Source organism: Elgaria multicarinata, chromosome 18 (genome assembly GCF_023053635.1).
Source record: "Elgaria multicarinata webbii isolate HBS135686 ecotype San Diego chromosome 18, rElgMul1.1.pri, whole genome shotgun sequence".
In the NCBI taxonomy this organism is placed as follows: domain Eukaryota; kingdom Metazoa; phylum Chordata; class Lepidosauria; order Squamata; family Anguidae; genus Elgaria; species Elgaria multicarinata.
In genome coordinates, this window is record NC_086188.1 from 19,496,713 (window position 1) to 19,516,241 (window position 19,529).

Below are 19,529 nucleotides of genomic sequence, written 5' to 3' on the forward strand. Positions count from 1 at the left end.
CTGAGTCGACCTGAGCCGGCTGCCTGAGAACCAACTTCTGCTGGGATCGAACTCAGGCTGTGGGGAGAGTTTCGGCTGCAGTAACTGCTGCTTACCACTCTGCGCCACACGAGGCTCTCTGGTACCTACTTGTCCAGTATTATTGGATACCTTTCAATTTGTACAGCCTGATGATGTGGACAGGCTCCTTGGAGAGGTGAGAGCCACCACATGTGTATTAGATCTTTGCTGAGTGGGTAACTGGCGTGGTCAATGCCTCCCTTCGCAAGACCCACATTGAAAAAGCCCTCCCTGAATCCCATCTTTTTGGATAACTACTGTCCAGCTGCCAATATTCCGTTTTTGGGCAAGGTATTGGAACACCTAGTGGCCTCCCAACTCCAGGTATTCCTGGATGAGACAGATTATCTAGATCCATTTCAAACCACCCAGAGAGCTTCAGCTATTGGGCGGTATAAAAATGCAATAAAATAAATAAATAAATCTGGCTTCAGACTTGGTTATGGGACAGAAACAGCTTTGGTCACCTCGGTGGATGACCTACGCCAGGAACTAGACAAGGGGAGTGTGTCCTTGTTGCTGCTGCTAAACCTCTCAGCAGCGTTCAATACCACCTACCATGGTATCCTTCTGAGCCACCTTGCTGGGATGGGTCTTGGAGGCACTGTTTTACAGTGGCTCCATTCCTTCCTGGAGGGGCGGACCCAGACGGTAGTGCTGGGGTACTTCTGTTCAACTCCTTGGCCGTTGGCTTGTGGAGTCCCTCAGGGTTCTGATTTGTCCCCCATACATATACATGAAACGGTTGGGAGAGGTTAGCTGGAGTTTTGGGGTGCGGTGTGCCAATGACATCCAACTCTACTACTCCTATCCACCCAATTCCAAGGAAGCTGTTTCTATGCTAAACCGGTGTTTGTTGGCAGTAATGGATTGGATGAGGGCAAATAAATTGACACTTAATCTAGACAAGACAGAGGTGCTCCTGGTCAGTCGAAAGGCAGATCAGGGAATAGGGGTTCAGCTTGCTGGATGGGGTTACACTCCCCCTGAAGACACAGGTCCGCAGCTTGGGTGTACTTCTGGATTCAGCCCTGAGCCTGGATGCCCAAGTTTCGGCGGTGGCCAGGAGTGCATTTGCACAGTTAAAGCTAGTGCGCCAGCTGCGCCCGTCCCTAGAGATGTCGGACCTGGCCACGGTGACACATGCCTTAGTTACATCCCGAATGGATTACTGTAACGCGCTCTACGTGGTGCTGCCTTTGAAGAGTGTTTGGAAGCTTCAGCTGGTTCAAAGAACTGCAGCCAGAGTGTTGACAGGTGGCCATACAACTCCCCTGTTGAAACAGCTCCACCGGCTTCCAGTCTGTTTCTGGGCACAATTCAAAGTGCTGGTTATCACCTATAAAACTTTATACGGCTTGGATCCAGGTTATCAGAAAGACTGTATTCTCCCAAAAGATCTCAAAGCCTGCCCGTGCTTTGAGATCTTCTGGGGAAGCCTTTCTCTTGGTCCCACCACCATAACAGGCACACTGGGTGGGAACGTGGGAGAGGGCCTTCTCAGTGGCTGCTCCAGGGCTCTGTGAATTCCCTTCCCGGGGATGCTAGACTGGCTCCCTCTGTGATGTGTTTCTGGAAGCAGGCAAAACCCTTTTTGTTCTGGCAGGCCTTTGGCGAATAGTCTGGACCTCCATTATGTATTTTAATTGTTATGTATTTTAAATGTTTTAAATATTTTAATATTGGGGTGATCTGCTCTTGCTGATGCTCTTGCTTGGAAAGGAGCAGGTTGCTGGCGTCCTGGCTGGTGGCCCATGGCTCTCTGTTTGGTGACGGAGACCAGGGAGCATCATTCCTCTTGCTTCTGCGCTCCCAGGTCTATTGAGAGTCGAAGGAGGGCTCCCGGGGTGGGTGGGGTGGGGGGTAGATGAAGGGGAAAGAGGGGGGGCAGGAAGCTCTGTGTAGCTGATCATTTCCTGGTTGAAGCCCGGGGCCATTCTGGTCTCACCCTTGCTATGGCGGCTTCCTAGGAGGGCAGGATGCAACCTCCCAGCGGTTCCTCTGGCAGGGAGCAGCGTCCTGCCCTGTGCTTCTGCCCCCCCGCCCTTTGCCCAACGCCCTTTATAGTCTTGCCACCCACCCCCCTGCCACCCACTGCCAACTTGAAATAGTTAAAGAAAACAAAAGAGAGAGGCAAGACCGGGAACAGCTGGAAGATCTTTGTATTAAAAACAGTCCAATATACATTATACTTATTTTACAAAACTATAGCATTTTTATTGCTTATCTTTACAAATGGAGAACGTTAAAGAGGCACACATGGGACAGAGCAGGCAGGTGTTGTGCCCTTTTACACTACTGTAGTCAACTGCAGTAAGATACGGAGAATGGGACGAGAGCCACTAACAAGCACACCCATCCTCAGGGCGCCCTTAAGACCATGAGTCTTCCATACTTCCATATACATCTCTTGCATGATTCCTTCCGAAACCCGTGTGTCAAAATCATCAGTCTTTATGGGCTCTTTCTGAACCTAGATGCTGCCACCTTCCCTTAAAAGAGCCAAATCCGCCTCTGGGTTCTTCCATCTCTTGGTTCCACAGACCCTCCTCTGAAGTGGACACCACATCCACCTTTCATCAGGTGTTAATGGAGGCACTCATATCCAGGGCCTCCTATCCCTTTCTCCCAACAGCAAGTGAATGGAAGATAATTGGGAGGGAGGATTGGCAAATGATCACCCTCACCAGGAAAGGTGGTTTACCTGCTCCAGCTCCGTGTCAAGGGAAAAGTCCATTCCCCCCTCCCCGCCCCCCAGCGAGGAGCTCTGGGATTCTGGCCTGAGTGATGTTCACCATTCCCTCTTCTCCTGCTGTTTCACTGGCTGCCTCATTGACAAAGAGATTCCCATAAGGATCTCTCTTGACTTACAGACTTCCTGTGATCACCTGGGTCCCTTTAGCACTGCCCAATCCTCAAGGAACTCTTGCATGGATCGTAACCATCCTGAAATCCCTCCTCAATGAGCAGCAGCAACTGAAACACACACAAATCCACTCCTTTCTGACTTGCACCCGCCTTCCCTATCAGTACAGTAGTCTTCACCAGATCCCGCTGTGTGTGGCTGACATCTCCTCTTCGAAGAGGGAAACTTTGGGATCCTCAAACCAGTGAGGACGTTCGTTCGGGCGATGTCAAGAGAAACAAGAGTTGGCGAAAGCAAACAGGCTACATTCTGTAGCACCTGGACCAGCCCACAAAGATATAGGACATGGCTCAGGGTTCAAGTTGGATGATGATATGTACACCCAGACACACACAGATTGTGGGCACAGAATGCTAACCTGAGATCTTCCAGCAAAATGTCAACAGCGTCCACCACTGTTCATCTCAGTAGGGCCTTGGTCACAAGAGGCTGAGTTTAGAATACATAAATCAGCAATTCTGAGGGTTTGGGTTGTTTTCGTTCCTTTGCATAGCATAGCTTGACTTTACTGGGCTGTCAGCGAAGGGCTGTGTGTCTGAGGGTCGATCACTGGGCTACATACTTAGTCATGTCATCTGTCATCTGCAAACAACTCAAATGCTGATGCTGCTTACAAATATATTTTTAAAAAGCCACTTTCTAACTACTAAATAAAAATAAACACGTTGCACTTTTGTGAGCAAAGGAGATGAAACAGAAGCATAAGCAGATGAAACCACACGTACACAGTTGCTAAGAGCAGCTGGCGCAGATTCGTCCCACCCAGACTTGGTGGTATGTATCATACATATGGGCTGCTCCAGGTCAGTTATTTGTAAGCACCGGAGTGTGATTAAGAAGCAGGCCTGCTGAGAACTGATCACATGGCCCGTCTTTTCCCCCTAGAGAGAATTCTGAGGCTGCGGAGGCTGCAGACCTCGCCTGCTACGGGCAGCCCTCCTTGAAAGAAAGGGAAATGACTGAACGTTAACCATGTCATTCATCTACTGCATGCAGCCATTGTGAAACGGATCGTCCACAGGGGTGCTGTGCGAGTCAGTGCAAATTCCAGTTCCTTGTTGTCTCTCACACACTGCGGCTTGTGCAGTTTTGAAGAGAGGCAGACGTGAATACCTGGTGGGGAACCCACTTCCTTCCTTCTCAACCACAAAGCAAAACCCACTGCATTGATTCCGTCTGAGGGGTGGATTTCAACAGCACAGGCAAACAAGGGAGCACCCTGTGCAGGAGCTTCGCTTGTGTGTGCAAACACACAGACCAACACACCTTCACAGCTCATCTATTCGTCGCATCTCTGTGGGCATCTCTGCAGTCTAAGATGGATTCAACTGTTGTGTCTTTCCTGCAAAGCATCCTGGAAAATGTGATCCGGTGAGGATGCTGATAATTTTGTTAAAAGTCCCAGGCTCTCCACACAGCCTTCCTAGAGGAGATGGAATGACCCTTAAACGCCTTTAAGTCTGTGGTGTTGATATTTGCCCATAGAAACAACAGTCTAAGTCTCACACACACTCTCATTAAGAAATGTGCTGCCCGGCCAGGCCATCCTCTGTCCAGCCCGGTAGTTCTAACCACATGGCACATGTGCTGATTTGCTTCTTTAGGAAGGAACATCCGTCCATGCACACACTTATGCATCAGCACACAAACGCACACCTCCACGCAGTTCCTTCCCTCATGCTCCTAACAAATCTGTGGATTAAGAAAACAGGGTGGCAGGTCACCTGCCACGGTTGCTGTCCCCAACAGTGTGAAACAGAATTTGAGAAGGGAAAAAGCAATAATGAAGTCCTAAATAACAAGCAAAATACTGAAAATGGCAACTGTTTCTTGGGGCTGCTGCCTGTCCTTGTTCGCTCGGCTCTTAGCTAAAGCAGCGGGGCTAGCTCAGCTCTTTGGGATCTGCACTGCACCACCGGTGACGCTGCTTATGCTTCAGCACCTCAACTTCCCTCCTGCCAAAGCCCTGGCTAAAATGGGGGAGGGGGGGCAAGTAGGTCCTTCCCATGCCAGCCGGAAGCTCTGGTCATTCCTCTCCTTCTTTTTCAGCTGTCAAGGTCACTGGTTCCTTGTTGTTCTCAAGCCAGCACCCACATTTGCTGGTGGCACAAGATGAGTTGTGTCCAACCAATTAACGTAAAGAAGGAGGGAAGCAAAACAGAAGCGCCTGGTGGTTCTTTCAGATGGGAGACGTGCTGGGCAGGAACAAGGAGCGTGGCCCTTCTACCACTTGAGGAACTTCCGCACCCAGCTCCATAGCTTGGTGAGCCAGATGTTGGCCCCCAGGTCTGTCAGGTACTGGATCTCGGGCGTCAGCATCTTGCGGCAAAGTTTCCGGTACTTCTTGTTGATCCTTTTCTTCAGGTTGTAGCCCAGGATGGACTTCTGGCCAATCGGCTGCCACGGCTGCATGCCGGACTCCTGGATGGCACTGGCATCCACAGGGCGGCCCCCGTCAATGCAGATGCTCCTCATCTTCTCATTCTCTTCAGAAAGCCTGGCCACGTCCTGGGCCATCCTCTCTCTCCCGTAGGCGTCCACTCTGCGCCAGAAGGTAGCGTTGAAGTACCGGTAGAGTTTGGCATCGATGAGGTTCCAGGCTGTGGCCTTCTGGTACAGTTCCTCGGTCAGTTTGGAGATGGTGGAGTCTTTCCGGGCATTGAGTTTGAAGTAGAGGATGTCTTCCAGCTCCCAGCACAGCAAGTCCTTTAGAAGCACCAAAGATTCATCAAAGTACTCCAGCAGCATGACCAGATGGAAGCGGTCATCAATCTCACGGATATACTCCTCAACCAGAGGGCTGTGAGGGTCGAGGTTATTGTCGTAGCCCAGGTCAAAGAAGAGGAGGTTCTGGAGGTAGTGAGCATTGAACCCACCGGGATCGTAGTAATGCCACGGGTCACGCAGGAATTCAGCCAGCTTATCCTCACCCGACACCTTCCAAGTCAAGGGAACGATGTGCCCGAAGTAGTGGAAGGAGGACTCAAAGAGGTAGGCGGGGTCCCGCAGCACGGTCACAAAGATGGTGTCGGCTGGCAGCAGCTTGCGCACTTCTGCATACTGAAAGCGCATGTGGTTACAAATGACGTTGAAGCACATGCCGGGCTGGTAATCCTGCACCTGGCTGCGTTCGAAGAACGACGGATAGTAAAAGTCATTGCGTCCGTTAGGAAAGGCAAACTTGAGGCGGTGTTTCTCCCCGACGCGGAAGAGGATGTTGAGGATGGTGCTGCTTGCTGTCTTGTGGGTCTTCATGAACATGATGTCCAGCTTTGGGAGGCACTTGTGTCCCAGGGGATTGTGGCTGCTATTGGCGGAGAGCCAGACCTGAGTAGGGTAGGAAGAGCACGAGTAGGGGATCGGGACCCTGGGAAAAGAAATGTGAATCATGAGGATCTTTCCTGGGATATGTGAAGAACCTCTCCTGCTCCCTTTCTTGACTATAATTCATATAATTCAGGACTGATCCCCACCCGTTGTGCTGGAGGCAGACGTTGGGGTTTTTAGGAGTTGAATATAGTATGATAAAGAAGGGATCTAGAGGGCAACTCCATCCACATCAACTGAGCTGTCAATCAAGATTTGGAATAGATGCTAAAGAGGGCAACTCAAATGATCCAGGGGCAGGAGCCCCTTCCCAATGAGAAAAGACTGAAGTTTTGGAGGCTGGTGAGTTTAGTGGGGGGCGGGAAACATGACTAATTAATATGGGAGGTCTTTATAAAAGCATGCACGGTGTAGAGAAAGGGGATAGGGGGCACTTTTTGCTGCCCATCCATTTTACTGGGAGACTCCAAGTTCTAGTAATTTATTTATTTATTTATTGCATTTCTATGCCACCCATTAATTTTGTAAACGGCCCAGAGAGCTTCGGCTATTGGGTGGTATAGAAATGCAATAAATAAATATATAAATAAAACTTGGGGTCTCCCAGTAAAATGGATGGGCAGTGGATGTCAGGACAAACAAGAGGAAGTCATTCCTTTTAAACAAGGCACTAGCAAAAAAGCCCGTCATATGACAAGTGTAGAGCAGGGCTGGCGCTGCCATAGAGGCAGCTCAGGCGGCAGCCTAGAGCACCAAGCAAAGGAGGACGCCGAACGGAGCGCTGTAAGCCGGTCTCCTAGAGCGGCTTCCGGGTGCGCCGTTCGGAAGCCACCGCCCTGCCCCCCAACCCCAGCGTCCCACACTGGGGTTGGGGGCGGGGCGGTGGCTTTGGAACGGCGCGCCCGGAAGCAGCGCCCTGCCCCCCAACCCCAGCATTCTGGCTTCGGAATGGTGCGCCCGGCTGGAAGCCCCTCACCTGCCTAGGGTGCAAAATAGTCTGGCACCGGCCCTGGTGTAGAGAAGCAGTCTAGTGAGGAGGTTAGTGGGTTTTGGCCCCTCTGCTAGCCCGGAAGCTCCTGGCAGTTATCTTTCTTCGGAACTTGGAACTTCCATAGAAGGCCGCAGTTCTGAGAAACGTCACTAGATGGCGCCAGAGGGAAAAACTATTTCTCGGAACTTGGAAAGTCCATAGAAGGCTGCAGCTCCGAGGAACATCCCTAGATGGCGCCAGAGGGCAAAAACTATAACTGGCTTGGAGGAGCAGTCTGGGCTTTTATATATATAGATAATTTATGGAATTTGCTGCCACGAGGTGATGGCCTAGATTAGGTTGCTTTAAAAGGGTATTAGGCAAATTCTCTATTAACCGCTATTACTCATGAAAGCTATGCAGCACTTTTCAGTACCAGTTGCTGAGGAGCAACAAAGGAGAAAGCTATTTCCTTCATCTGGGCAAACTCTCTGAAGAGCATCAGAAGAGCCCTGAGGCTGGATTAGGAACAAGACTCCATCTAGTCTAGCGCTCGGTTCACACAGTGGCCAACCAGCTGTCGACCAGGGACCCACAAGCCTGACACGGTGCAAGAGTACCCTCACACCCATGTTCCCCGCCAACTAGTATATACTAACATTCAAAGCCCTAAACAGCTTGGGGCCAGGCTATCTGAAGGAACGCCTCCTCCCATACGTACCTGCCTGGACCCTAAGGTCATCCTCAGGGGTCCTTCTCCGCGAGCCCCTGCCAAAGGAAGTGAGGCAGGTGGCTACTAGGAGGAGGGCTTTCTCCACTGTGGCACCCCGGTTGTGGAATGAGCTCCCCAGAGAGGTCCACCTGGCACCTACACTGTACTCCTTTCATCGCCAGTTGAAGACCTTTTTATTTTCTCAGCATTTTATTTATTTATTTATAAATTTAAACTTTGCTGTTTAATTCCATATTTTAACCTATATCAATTTTTGCTGTGTGGTTTTAATCCTGGTTGTGCTTTTTATGTTGTATTTTGTATTCATGTTTTTAAATTGTTGATTGTTTTTATGCTTTTCATGCTTTTAATTTTTGTAAACCGCCCAGAGAGCTTCAGCTATTGGGCGGTATAAAAATGTAATAAATAAATAAATAAATAAATACAGGCTTACTGCCTTTGATACTGGAGGACATTAACAGGCCTTGGAATACAACGGGCAGGTATTGCATAGACAATTTGTCCAACCCCCTTTTAAAGCCATCCAAATTGGTGGCCATCACCACATCTTGTGGCAGTGAATTCCATAGTTTAACGATGTCCTGTGTGAAGAAGTACTTCCTTTTATCTGTCCTGAATCGGCTTCATGGGACGACCCTGGGTTCTACTATTATAGGAGAGGGAGAAAAATATCACCCTATCCACATTCTTCACACCATGCATCATTTTGTACCCCTCTAATGTTTCTCCTTAGCCTCCTCTTTTCCAAGCTGAACAATCCCAGCAGTTGTAACCTTCCCTCATAGGAGAGATGCTCCAGCCCCCTGGATCATTTTAGTTGCCCTTTTCTGCACTTTTTCCAGCTCTATGATATCCTTTTCTAGGTGTGGTGACCAGAACTGTACACAGTATTTGAAGTGTGGTGGCACCATAGATTTGTATAAGGGTAGTACGATACTGGCCATTTTATTCTCACTTCCTTTTCTTATAATGCCTAACATGGAGTTTGCCTTCTTTACAGCAACCGCACGCAGGGTCGACATTTTCATCGAGCTGTCCACCACAACCTCAAGATCTCTTTCTTGGTCGGTCACTGCCAGCTCAGGTCACATCAAGTTATACTCTCCTGGGCCATGCTGGTTAGGAATTATGGGAGTTGAAGTCCAACACATCTAGAGGGCACCGGATTGGGAAAGGCTGATCTAGATAACTCTGTGGTCTGATTCAGCAGGCCTTTTCTTATGCCATTATGTTCTGAGGACAGGCTGATGGCTACTACAGAGACAACCTTTTTTTTTTTTTTTTTTGGTGGCACACAAATGATGAAACTCCCTCCATGGATGTCTTTGCCTGACACTTTCTTGGCTATCCTTTAAGCGCCAGAAAGCCTCGTGTGGTGCAGAGTGGTAAAGCAGCAGTTTTTGCAGCCGAAACTCTCCCCATGGCCTGAGTTCGATCCCAGCGGAAGCTGGTTTCAGGCAGCCAGCTCGGGTCGACTCAGCCTTCCATCCTCCTGAGGTTGGTAAAATGAGTACCCAGTTAGCTGGGTGAAAGGTAATAACGGCCAGGGAAGGCAACGGCAAACCACCCCGCTATAAGGCCTGCCAAGAAAACGTCAGCGAAAGCTGGCGTCCCTCCAAGAGTCAGTAATGACTCAGTGCTTGCACGAGAGGTTCCTTTCCTTCCTTAAGCGTCAGGCAAAATCTACCCCATTCCCTAGTTCCTTTAATGATATCTGAGGTCCTCTCAATTTTGATCTGCTGAAGTGCTTTTCTATTTTTTTCAGATTTTTCTTGTTGACACAGGTAAACAGCCTGTAGTTTGGTGTACACATAGGCGGGCGCAAGGGATGTGCCGGATGTGCCTCAAGCAATAAGCACCTGATTGAGGGCGGCATTGAGTACGGATCCGGAGAGGATCCAGATGCTCTGCCATCATGCCGAAGAACTTCTGCCTCTGAGAGAGCACTGTTGCCCAAGCAGCAGGAATGACAAGGAATCGCCCTGCTGGGAGCCTCTCTGCCAGGAGCTCCACCCCCTCGGCCACTGCTGGAGCAGCTGCGCCGACTGACCTCGCATCAACAGAGGTGCATGTAAATGATACCGAGCGCATGTTGTGCCAAAATGTGGTCCACGTGGCAGGAACAGCCCTCCAGCTGCTCTGCTGCCGCCACCCCTCCTGGCAGCAGGGGTGAAAAGGTATCGCTCTGCTGGGAGCCGTGCTTTAAAGAGGCCAGGAGGAGGAGGGCCCCCGAAGACGAATGTCGTCTCATAAGCCTCTCCTCTGGACAGTGTCACCACAAAGCCCCACCAGTGCTGGGGCCTGAGGAATGTCTGCCCATCCCCACCACCCCCGCTTCACTTGCAACGGCCTTCCCATGGTCAGGCAAGCCGAACACAGAGTAAGGCATCAGTGTCTACAGGGTTTAATAAATAAATGAATAAAAATAATGTCCTTTATGATTGAGTATTCAAGACATGGTCGCCTTTAAAAAAAAAATCCCTGGGTGCACGCCCAAATGAAATGTGCTGCGCACGCCTATGCTTGCACATGAGTCTTCCCATGATGCCAGCTTCACTCACTCTGTCATGCTGACTTGTAAGGGTGGCATGGCGTAGGAGTAGAGAAGCAGCATGAAGATGGTTAGGAGAGTCCCCAAGACGAGGCCCTTGCACATGGACTTCCAGTTCTTCTTCTGGTGCATCATTACGATCACCTGCGGGGTGGGGTGGGGGGACAAAAAGGGGCAGTTAATTCTTGTGGCAGATTCCTGGCAGACACCAAAAAGAAAAGGGAGTTGCCCTCACGTAGAGAAGGTAAGAAAGAGGACCTAAGAAATATGGTTCAATTTCCTATATGGACATTAACAAGGAGTACCCAAAAACTGTTATTCAGTATTGTGTATTTACACATTAATCAGTGAATGTAATAACTCTCAACCATAGTCCAATTTACAGACAACAGTAAACAGTCAAGATTACAAATCTGAATATACAATTAAAATCTCAATAGTGATAACAAATAAATGATAATGCGGGCTAAATATACATAGTAGTGACACAACAACATCAATCAAATCAAAACGGACATTCCGGATTGTGTATTCTGTTTCAATGCCAGTCTTCTTCGGTTGTAAATCACTGTTTGTCATTTCAAACAGTCCACGGGGGATGCAGCGCTGTAACAATAATATACAGGCTAACCATCACATAAATCGCAACAGCATAGTGCAGACATGCCATTAAAACACAATAATTCCCTTATCACAACTAAGTAGAGAACCAAATCATTTGAAATTGCCTAATCACCATTCTTTCTTCTTTGCACTGAAAGACAAAATTGTAAATGTTTTATGTTGTTGCTACTGATATCATTCAAAACCTTGACCTAAGGAGCTAGCTTCAAAACCATATATTGTACCTTTCATTAGGGCTGAGTTTCAAAAATGTGTGCCAAAAGTCCTTCCCCATGAATAATGGTTGGACAGAGAGCTATATATCACATGTGGGTTGACGGTTTTAATGGAATTGTTTTTTTTATTATTATTTATTTATTTATTACATTTTTATACCGCCCAATAGCTAAAGCTCTCTGTGCGGCTCACAAAAATTAAAACCATGAAGAGCATAAAAACTACCAACAAATTTAAAATACAAAATACAATATCAAAAGCACAACCAGAATAAAACCGCACAGGAAAAATTAATATAGGTTAAAACATGAGATTAAAACAGCAAAGTTTAAATTTAAGTTAAATTAGGTGTTAAAATACTGAGAAAATAATATATGTTATTGTAAAGCACCTCGATGCCAGAAATGGTGAGGCAGCACTGTAAAAATGCTTTAAATAATAAATAATAAATAAATGTGTAGAAAAGTAATCTAATTGGAATGAAACCATAAATTATCTTCACTCAGGTCTAAGTGAAGGCCAATTTTGTTGTCAGCTGAAAATTAAAGAAACATTCTTATGTGGCATCTTCCTGTGCTGAAACATGGCGGGTGTAATCCTGTAACAACTTGGTTGTGACTTGTTATAAAAAAGGGGGACAGGTCCCATTTATCATTCAGACTGATGTCCCTCAATTAGGGTTTGCAGGTCCTGGCCCCGGCGTGTATATCCCAAACAAACACACAAGGGGTCGAGAAAGACAGGTTGCTTACCTGTAACTGCAGTTCTTCGAGTGGTCATCTGTGCAGTCACACATATGGGCTCTGCGCCTGTGCAGGGCCAGCTTCGGAAACTTCACTAGCTGAAAATCTTTCAGCTCCTTATATCCGGAGCTGTCCAGTAAACAGCGTGTTAAACATTTTTGCATTCTCCTGCTTTTCTGGGTCCAAATCTGTCCATTTCCTAGCTGTATCACACAAGCGCTCATAGAAAGACAAGGGGTTTTCCTCTGGACCTTGACGAACCTCACAGAGTTTGGAAAGATTCTTCTGTTTTGGAACAGCTTCTTTGAGCTCAGCCAGCACCGAACCTCTATAATGTTCTAAATGTTGGCGCTCAGTGCTTACATTTGCCTGCCACCCTGGGTTTACTTTAGGACACAACATGTCCACGTCTTTGTCAGGATTGCGATGTTGGCTTACGGCTCGAGCTTTATCCAAAACCAATCTTTTTTCTTCAGGAGTTAACAAGGTACTTAGCAGGCCTTGTCCATGTGGGCTCATGAGTAAGGAAGATTGTTGCCAACAATCTGTTCCATGCCTTGGGGGTTCTGTCGGTCTGAACTTACAGACTGCTTCCAGTTAAGCAAGTCTGGGGTGGTGAAGGGCACGTGTATAAAAACTGGCATCCCTTCTGGCCCCACTGCTTGCCTTGATGGAGCTAGTACGGCTTCTTTGTCTTTGCTTCTCACCCTGGCAGCTATTGGGGGAGAAAGTGAAAGCTTTTCCCCTAGCTCTTGGGCGATTTTTTTGCAAATGTTCCATTCTTTTGACTGGGCAGTTCCCATTTTGACCTCTGGGTGACAGCTTACAACTCTTAAAGCAAACCTCCTTTTGCTTTTATTTTCCCTTGATCCAATGCTTTCCAAGGCAATTCACAGGATTGGAACCTGTTCTCGATGCCTGTTGCAAGTGGACCTTTTTCAGCTGCCCCCTTCCCTTTAACCCAGTCTCCGTAGATTCCTTCCTCTCCTTGTCCCCGTCTGGCTAAGCTGATTCTCTGCATAACGCCTTTGAAACTCTCACCAGCTCTAGCAAATAATGGTCAGAGGAAACAATCTCCAGTTTAATCCTCCGGTGCGCGCTGATCCCTTAGTCTACCCAAAACAACACAGAGCCGATGAGGAGAAACCGAGGCAAGGCTTCTCAGCATTCCTGCCGATGGTCACCAAAACTGATGTCCCTCAATTAGGGTTTGCAGGTCCTGGCCCTGGCGAGTATATCCCAATCAAACATTTTTTATACTGTATTTTGTACTTGTGCTTTTAACCTGTTGGTTGTTTTATTATGGTTTTAATTTTTGTGAACCGCCCAGAGAGCTTCGGCTATTGGGCGGTATAAAAATGTAATAAATAAATAAATAAACACACAAGGGGTCGAGAATCCAACTTAGCCAAGTTTTATTAGAACAATACTGCAGTATTGGGCACTCTAGCATCAAATCAAACCAGAGCACCCTGATCAAAAAAATACTTGAAACATTTATAGTCTCTTGATCAAAAAAGTGCATTCAATTTGTCATTGATCAACGTCATTACATTTATAGCACCCTATTGGTCTTTTTAGTAGCATGTTCGGTTATAAGAGAAAGTGTTAGTGCATACAATCATAAGTCACCTTTACATTCGTTGTCTCATTGGGTAATAGTGGGTGCATTGTCGCTAGTGTTCTCATTATTAAGGAATGCATAGCAAGCAATGCGAGTGACCTTAAACTAGAACTATGTGTGTCTGTTGCCTTTTACTTGGTACATCATATTCTTCCCACAGATGCAAGTATTTGACTCTTTTGGAAACAGAGAGAACAATGTGAAATCTTTTTCTTTCTAGTGATGTCAAGACCATGGGGTAACATCGAACCCAGCTTAAAGATCCAGTATGCTTCCCTTTTTAACAGGAGTTCTGAAATGCATACATGTTTATGGGGATGTTGTTTAATGTGTTCCACAGCAAAAAACAGCATTGACTCTGGAGAATGATTATGATCCAAGAAATGTGAAGTCAAAGGAGCTTCCATGTGTCGATTACGAATCTTATTCTTATGTTCCGTGATCCTCATCCTTAGCGGTCTGGAAGTTTGTCCTACATACATTTTAGGACATGGGCACAAAATGACGTGTATGACATTTGCAGTCGTGCAGGTCGGCAAAAACCTGAGAGTATATTCCAGTCCATCCAAGAGATTAATGAAAGCCTTCAGCTGTAGTGATTGAGGGCAATGGTTGCAGTGCCCACATTATTTATTTATTTATTTATTTAAGCATTTTTATGCCGCCATTCAGCCAAAAAAGGCTCTCACCAACTGTCCCTGGAGGGGCCACCAGTGAGGGAGGAAGCAGCAGCCAGACACCTCTCCATCGTGCCTGGGTCCAGCTCCAGCTGAGAGCCCCCTCCCTCCTGCTGCCAACTGTCAGCTTTAACTACTGAACTTTGCAACTAAGATTGTAGTGCCTGAATTTGCTTTCCTTTCCCCCCTCCTCCTCCTCCCTCCCAATCCCCTTTCCTTTTGTGTCATGTCTTTTAGATTGTAAGCCTGTGGGCAGGGACTGTCAAGAAATACTTGATAGTTGGTAGGAGGGAGGGGGCTCCCAGCTGGAGCTGGACCCACGCACATTGGAGAGGTGCCTGGCTGCTGTTTCCTCCCTCGCTGGTGGCCACATTTAAAATGTCCAATGTCCCTCATAGGAGAAATATATACCTCTGTGTCCAACCTTATTATTCACGGGGAAGGACTTTTGGCACATATTTTCAAAACTCAGCCCGAATGAAAGGTAAAATATATGGTTTTGAAGCTAGCTCCGTAGGTCAAGGTTTAGAATGATATCAGTAGCAACAACATAGAACATTTAGAATTTTGTCTTTCAGTGCAAAGAAGATAGCACGGTGATTAGGCAATTTCAAATGATTTGGTTCTCCACTTAGTTGTGATAAGGGAATTACTGTGTTTTAATGGCATGTATGCACTATGTTGTTGTGATTTATGTGATGGTTAGCCTGTATATTATTGTTACAGTGCCGCGTCCCCCGGGGACTGTTTGAAGTGATGAACAGTGATTTACAACTGAAGAAGACTGGCACTGAAATGGAATACACAATCCAGATTCCTAGCAGAGACAGATAATGGACCTATGGAATTGCCTTTTCCCATTAATCCCATCTAAATCAGCGCTGTCTATACTGGCTGGCCGCAGTTCTCCGGGGTTTCAGTCAGGGCTCTTTCGTCCCTAGAGACGCCCGGTTTTGAACTTGGAAACTTTTCCATGCAAGGCACTACAGAGAGAAAAGGGATATGGAAGGGATAAAGGGCCGGTTCTACCACTCAAACATCTAAACGAATCTTCAAAGACCCATCAGCTCATCAGCAAGGAGCCAGAGGTACGTAACATAAGGAATGGTCTGGGAAAGAGTAGCTGCATGGACGCTCTTGTGCCACATTGCAAAGAGATTGCCATCTTCTCTCCAGGCTTTTGTAGGATTTAAAGGTATTTGCACCTATGCTCCCATTATCTGTCGTCTTGCTGATGGGAGTTAGGGGGATGCTGAGAGATGCTGCCCTAAGGTGACTGCGTGAGCTCATAGTGGAAGGAAATTTAAATGTCCAGGTTCATAGCTTTGGTAGACAACAGTGCGTTTGCTTACACCAGTCAAGATCCTTGCTACAGTCATCTAGCTGAGTTATATTTCCCTCATCAACTCTCTAGAATGCAACCCACCTATCCTCACCTCTTTGAAGACTCTCCTTTTGAGGTATTCCTCATTTCATTCTCACCCCCCTCCCCCTCCTTCCCTCCAGCTTAGAGGGCTCAATACATGACCTTTGCTTGCAAACAATACCTCCCGCACATACTCTGCCTCCTATCCTCCATCCCCACAATCTGCTTAGCAACCTCCTCACTAGCAGGGAGCAAAGAAGAGACATTAAAAGGCTACAGCACCTGCCTACTGCCAGCAAGAGTCCACAGGAATCAGACCTCTGAGTTTTCCCCCAGAAGCTCAGTGGCTGGACAGAACAAATGCCTGCTACTTTCTGAGCGTGCTGAGCGGATGTGAGTGACTGCATTGCAGCAGCGCTGTCCTCTGTGTCAGGCCAAGGAGACAGGCGTCCTGGGGCTGTGCAGTGGCAGGAGGAGCAGGGTTGGGGGTGGTCACAGCAGGCAAGCAGAAGCCTGGGAGGCCACAAATGAATGGCCCGGCTGGCAGTTTGGAGGCTCTGATTGGAGCTCTCCTGATTTTGGCCATCAGGCTAGCTAAGGCTAGAGGAAGAAACTTCAGCACACAAGCACTTTCTGTAAGGAGCCCGCATCCACCTTGTCAACTAAGAGCATCATCAGACGACTGTTTTATTGCATGGTCGTTACTGCCCACTCACGGTTTTTCACGTGTCCCTTAGACGGCGACGTCCACCTCCCACGCGCCTCCCGCTCCTTTTTCCGTTGCAAAAAATGACCCAGAAAATCCGACTTCTTTTTTTTAAACGAAACTTGCCGCCATTTCCTGCTGTGTGCTGGGAAAGTATCGCAATAAAAACACCCACCGAATGGGCTATGTGGTCGTTGCTGCTTCCTCTTTCTCTCCCCGGGTAAAGAGATCATCGCTATTGTGGGACAGCAGCAGGAGGCCACAGCGAGGGTAGGGAAAAAAGAAAATCCCCCCCTCCGTCTGATGACACCCTTAGAATATCCTTTGAAACCAGCTTACAAGGATTGCATAGCCTTTTCTAGCCTTGCTACCCAAGAACTCTTAAGAGTCAGGGCAGGATGCTGGAGATTCAGTCTCTTGCTCAGCAATCAAGAGGCTCCTTCTTATCTTTTAACCTTCCGTTTATAAAAAGACTTTTTTTAAAGAAATCACATAATTGGAAAAGGCAAAGAACATATATGGACAATTAAAAATAAAATATTTAAAATGTATATCCTGTATCTTTAACAGCTGCATAGAAAAGGGAATTTCAGCAGGTGTCGTTTGTATGCCTGCAGCACAATTTGCACATAGCAGAATATGAAGAGGGCCAATATGTGAAACATCTTGTGGTATGGCTGAGATATAGTAATGATGTATTGACCATTTGGAGAGGAAATGGGGAGGATTTACAACCATTCATAATGTGGGTAAATTCTAAGGATGAAAACATTAAATTTGGTATTCAGTTTAACACCCTAGAAATTCATTTCTTAGACTTAAAAGTGAAGAAGGGGAGAGAAGATTTTATTACCTCCATTTATAGAAAACCCACTGATGATCCCAGAGATCTGGGATACAACAGCTCCCATCTCTGCTCCCTAAGAAATAACCTCCCATATGGACAGTTCTTAAGACTAAAACGTAACTGTTCCAAGACATCTGATTTCAGATAGGAGTCCCAGATGCTGTCTTTGCAATTAAGAGAAAGAGGGTATCCCCTATGCTGTAATCATACAAGGCCTCAAAAAAGCAGTAAAAAAAGCCACAGGCAGAGGTTTTAGCACAAAAGAACACAACACATTCAGACCAAATCAACTGCAGCTTATCATTTGATTATGTAACCAACCACCTGCAAGGAAGCATAAGGAGACACTGGCATATATTCCAGCAGATCCCTGGGTGCCAAAATAAACCAATTGCCTTCTTTAAAAGAACCAGGAATATAAGAAATTTACTGATAAAGAATGAATTTAAAGAACATGACAGAGGTTTACCCAGCATTTTACCTGGTGTCAACATGCCCAAGGGCCACCATCCATGTGGCCACTGCTGCTATTGCAAATACACCTGCAAAGTCACAGAATTCACAAATCTCCGACTAGCAGGTACATAGATATTTCACCACCTGTCGCAGTGCTTCTGTCATTTATGCTAGGGTGACCATATTTTGGAAACCAAAAAGGAGGACAACATGGTCGCCCCCAAGGGGGCGTGTCCAGTACCAAGGGGGCGTGCCCACCCGAACATAGCCTTGGTCACATGTCTGATTTTACAGCACACATTTAAGACAAATCTGTTCTACATAACATCTTAATGTTAAAATCACTGAAATAAAGAACAAGTGAGAGATTCAATGTATCTGAAATTAACTTCACTCACTCCTATTTTTGTAGGTTTTGCTGTACTTTGAAGCTTTTGCTATACTCTATACTCTATATTTGAGGGAAGGGGAGAATGTAACACACAAATATCTTTTCTGACTGTATCTTCATTCATTGCAAGCTGCTGTTGTTAACAGGGTTTGCTACTGGCCCCAGATCTGTTTCAAATTTGGTATGGCTAAAGCTCTACCTAAAAGCTATCATGGCGCAACTTTCAGCTCTTTATCTTTAAAAATGACAGTTTAAAAATAATAATTTTAAAACCTCATTTTAAAAAAAATTCCTAAAAAAATCAATGGATGAACGGATCTGTTTCAAATTTGGTGTGGCTAAAGCTCTACCTAAATCCTATCATGGTACAAAGTTTCATCTCTTTATCTTTAAAAATGACAATTTTAAAAATAATAATTTTAAAACCTCAATTTCTAAAAAATTCCTAAAAAATCAATGGATGAACGGATCTGTTTCAAATTTGGTATGACTAAAGCCCTTCCTAAGAGCTACCATTGTGCCAAGTTTCATATCTTTATCTTAAAAAAATGACAGAGTTATAAGCATTTTTGTTAATTCCCATTAGAACTGCCCTTTAAAAAAATTCCGGATTTCCCCTCCCCCTCCCGGATTTGCCATCAAAACCCAGACAAATCCGGGCAAATCCGATCATATGGTCACCCTAATTTATGCTATCCAGTGTAAATGCCCTAAGATTTATATAGGGGAAACAATCAGATCCCTAAAAAGACACAAAGGAGAGCACCTGAGCAATGTAAAAAACAACAGTCCAGGTGCTCCATTAGTAAACCATTTTGCAAGAACGCCAGCATTTTTCAGTGTGTAAAGATGGTGTAGCACGCCCAGAGTAAACACAGAAAGGCTGCACAATAGTCAACGGTGTAATGATAAACTCAACAGGTGTTTATCTAAGGGGTACGCCCTACATGACATGATAACAATCAATCATGGAGAGGATTAGGATCAGCAGTGAGTAAACTATTAGTCCACACTGAGTTGACTCACTCATTCCCCACCTTCGCTCCCCCCCTCAGTCTTCCTGCTAGTATCCCATCAGCCATTGCTGCCAAAAAACTATCCTGCTGGCTGGACTAGAGCGGCAGCCGCCGCTTTGACCGCTCTTGCCTTGTGACTCTGTGCCTGACGAAATAACCAACGGTGCCCTCCGCACAACACGATAACAAATGGTGGTTCAAATAGCCAACTCTGCACAGCATTGGTTCTTTGGCCAATTAACCAAAACATTGATTTAAAAAAATCCCTCCACACAACATGATTAACAGATGGGGTC

General features: G+C 46.5%; 2 protein-coding genes across 2 annotated transcripts in view; both read right to left on the reverse strand.

The window, feature by feature from the left end:
- The window catches only part of SF3A1 (splicing factor 3a subunit 1), a 418,137-nt gene that overhangs the window by 254,603 nt on the left and 144,005 nt on the right, over positions 1–19,529 (reverse strand). The gene's annotated exons all lie outside the window — the stretch shown is intronic.
- Positions 4,687–10,706, reverse strand: GAL3ST1 (galactose-3-O-sulfotransferase 1). The gene is made up of 2 exons (XM_063143833.1): positions 10,578–10,706; positions 4,687–6,353 (listed from the first exon to the last, which is right to left on the reverse strand). The coding sequence occupies exons 1-2, from the start codon at positions 10,700–10,702 to the stop codon at positions 5,210–5,212; spliced, it is 1,269 nt and encodes a 422-aa protein (XP_062999903.1). The 5' UTR covers positions 10,703–10,706; the 3' UTR covers positions 4,687–5,209.

What these genes read in the sequence shown, in the direction of transcription:
- GAL3ST1 (XM_063143833.1), bottom strand. Translation starts at nt 10,702, where the DNA reads ATGATGCACCAGAAGAAGAACTGGAAGTCCATGTGCAAGGGCCTCGTC. An exon ending in TTACAAGTCAGCATGACAGA is followed by an intron (nt 6,354 to 10,577) that starts GTGAGTGAAGCT and finishes TTCTTTTCCCAG; the next exon opens with GGTCCCGATCCCCTACTCGT.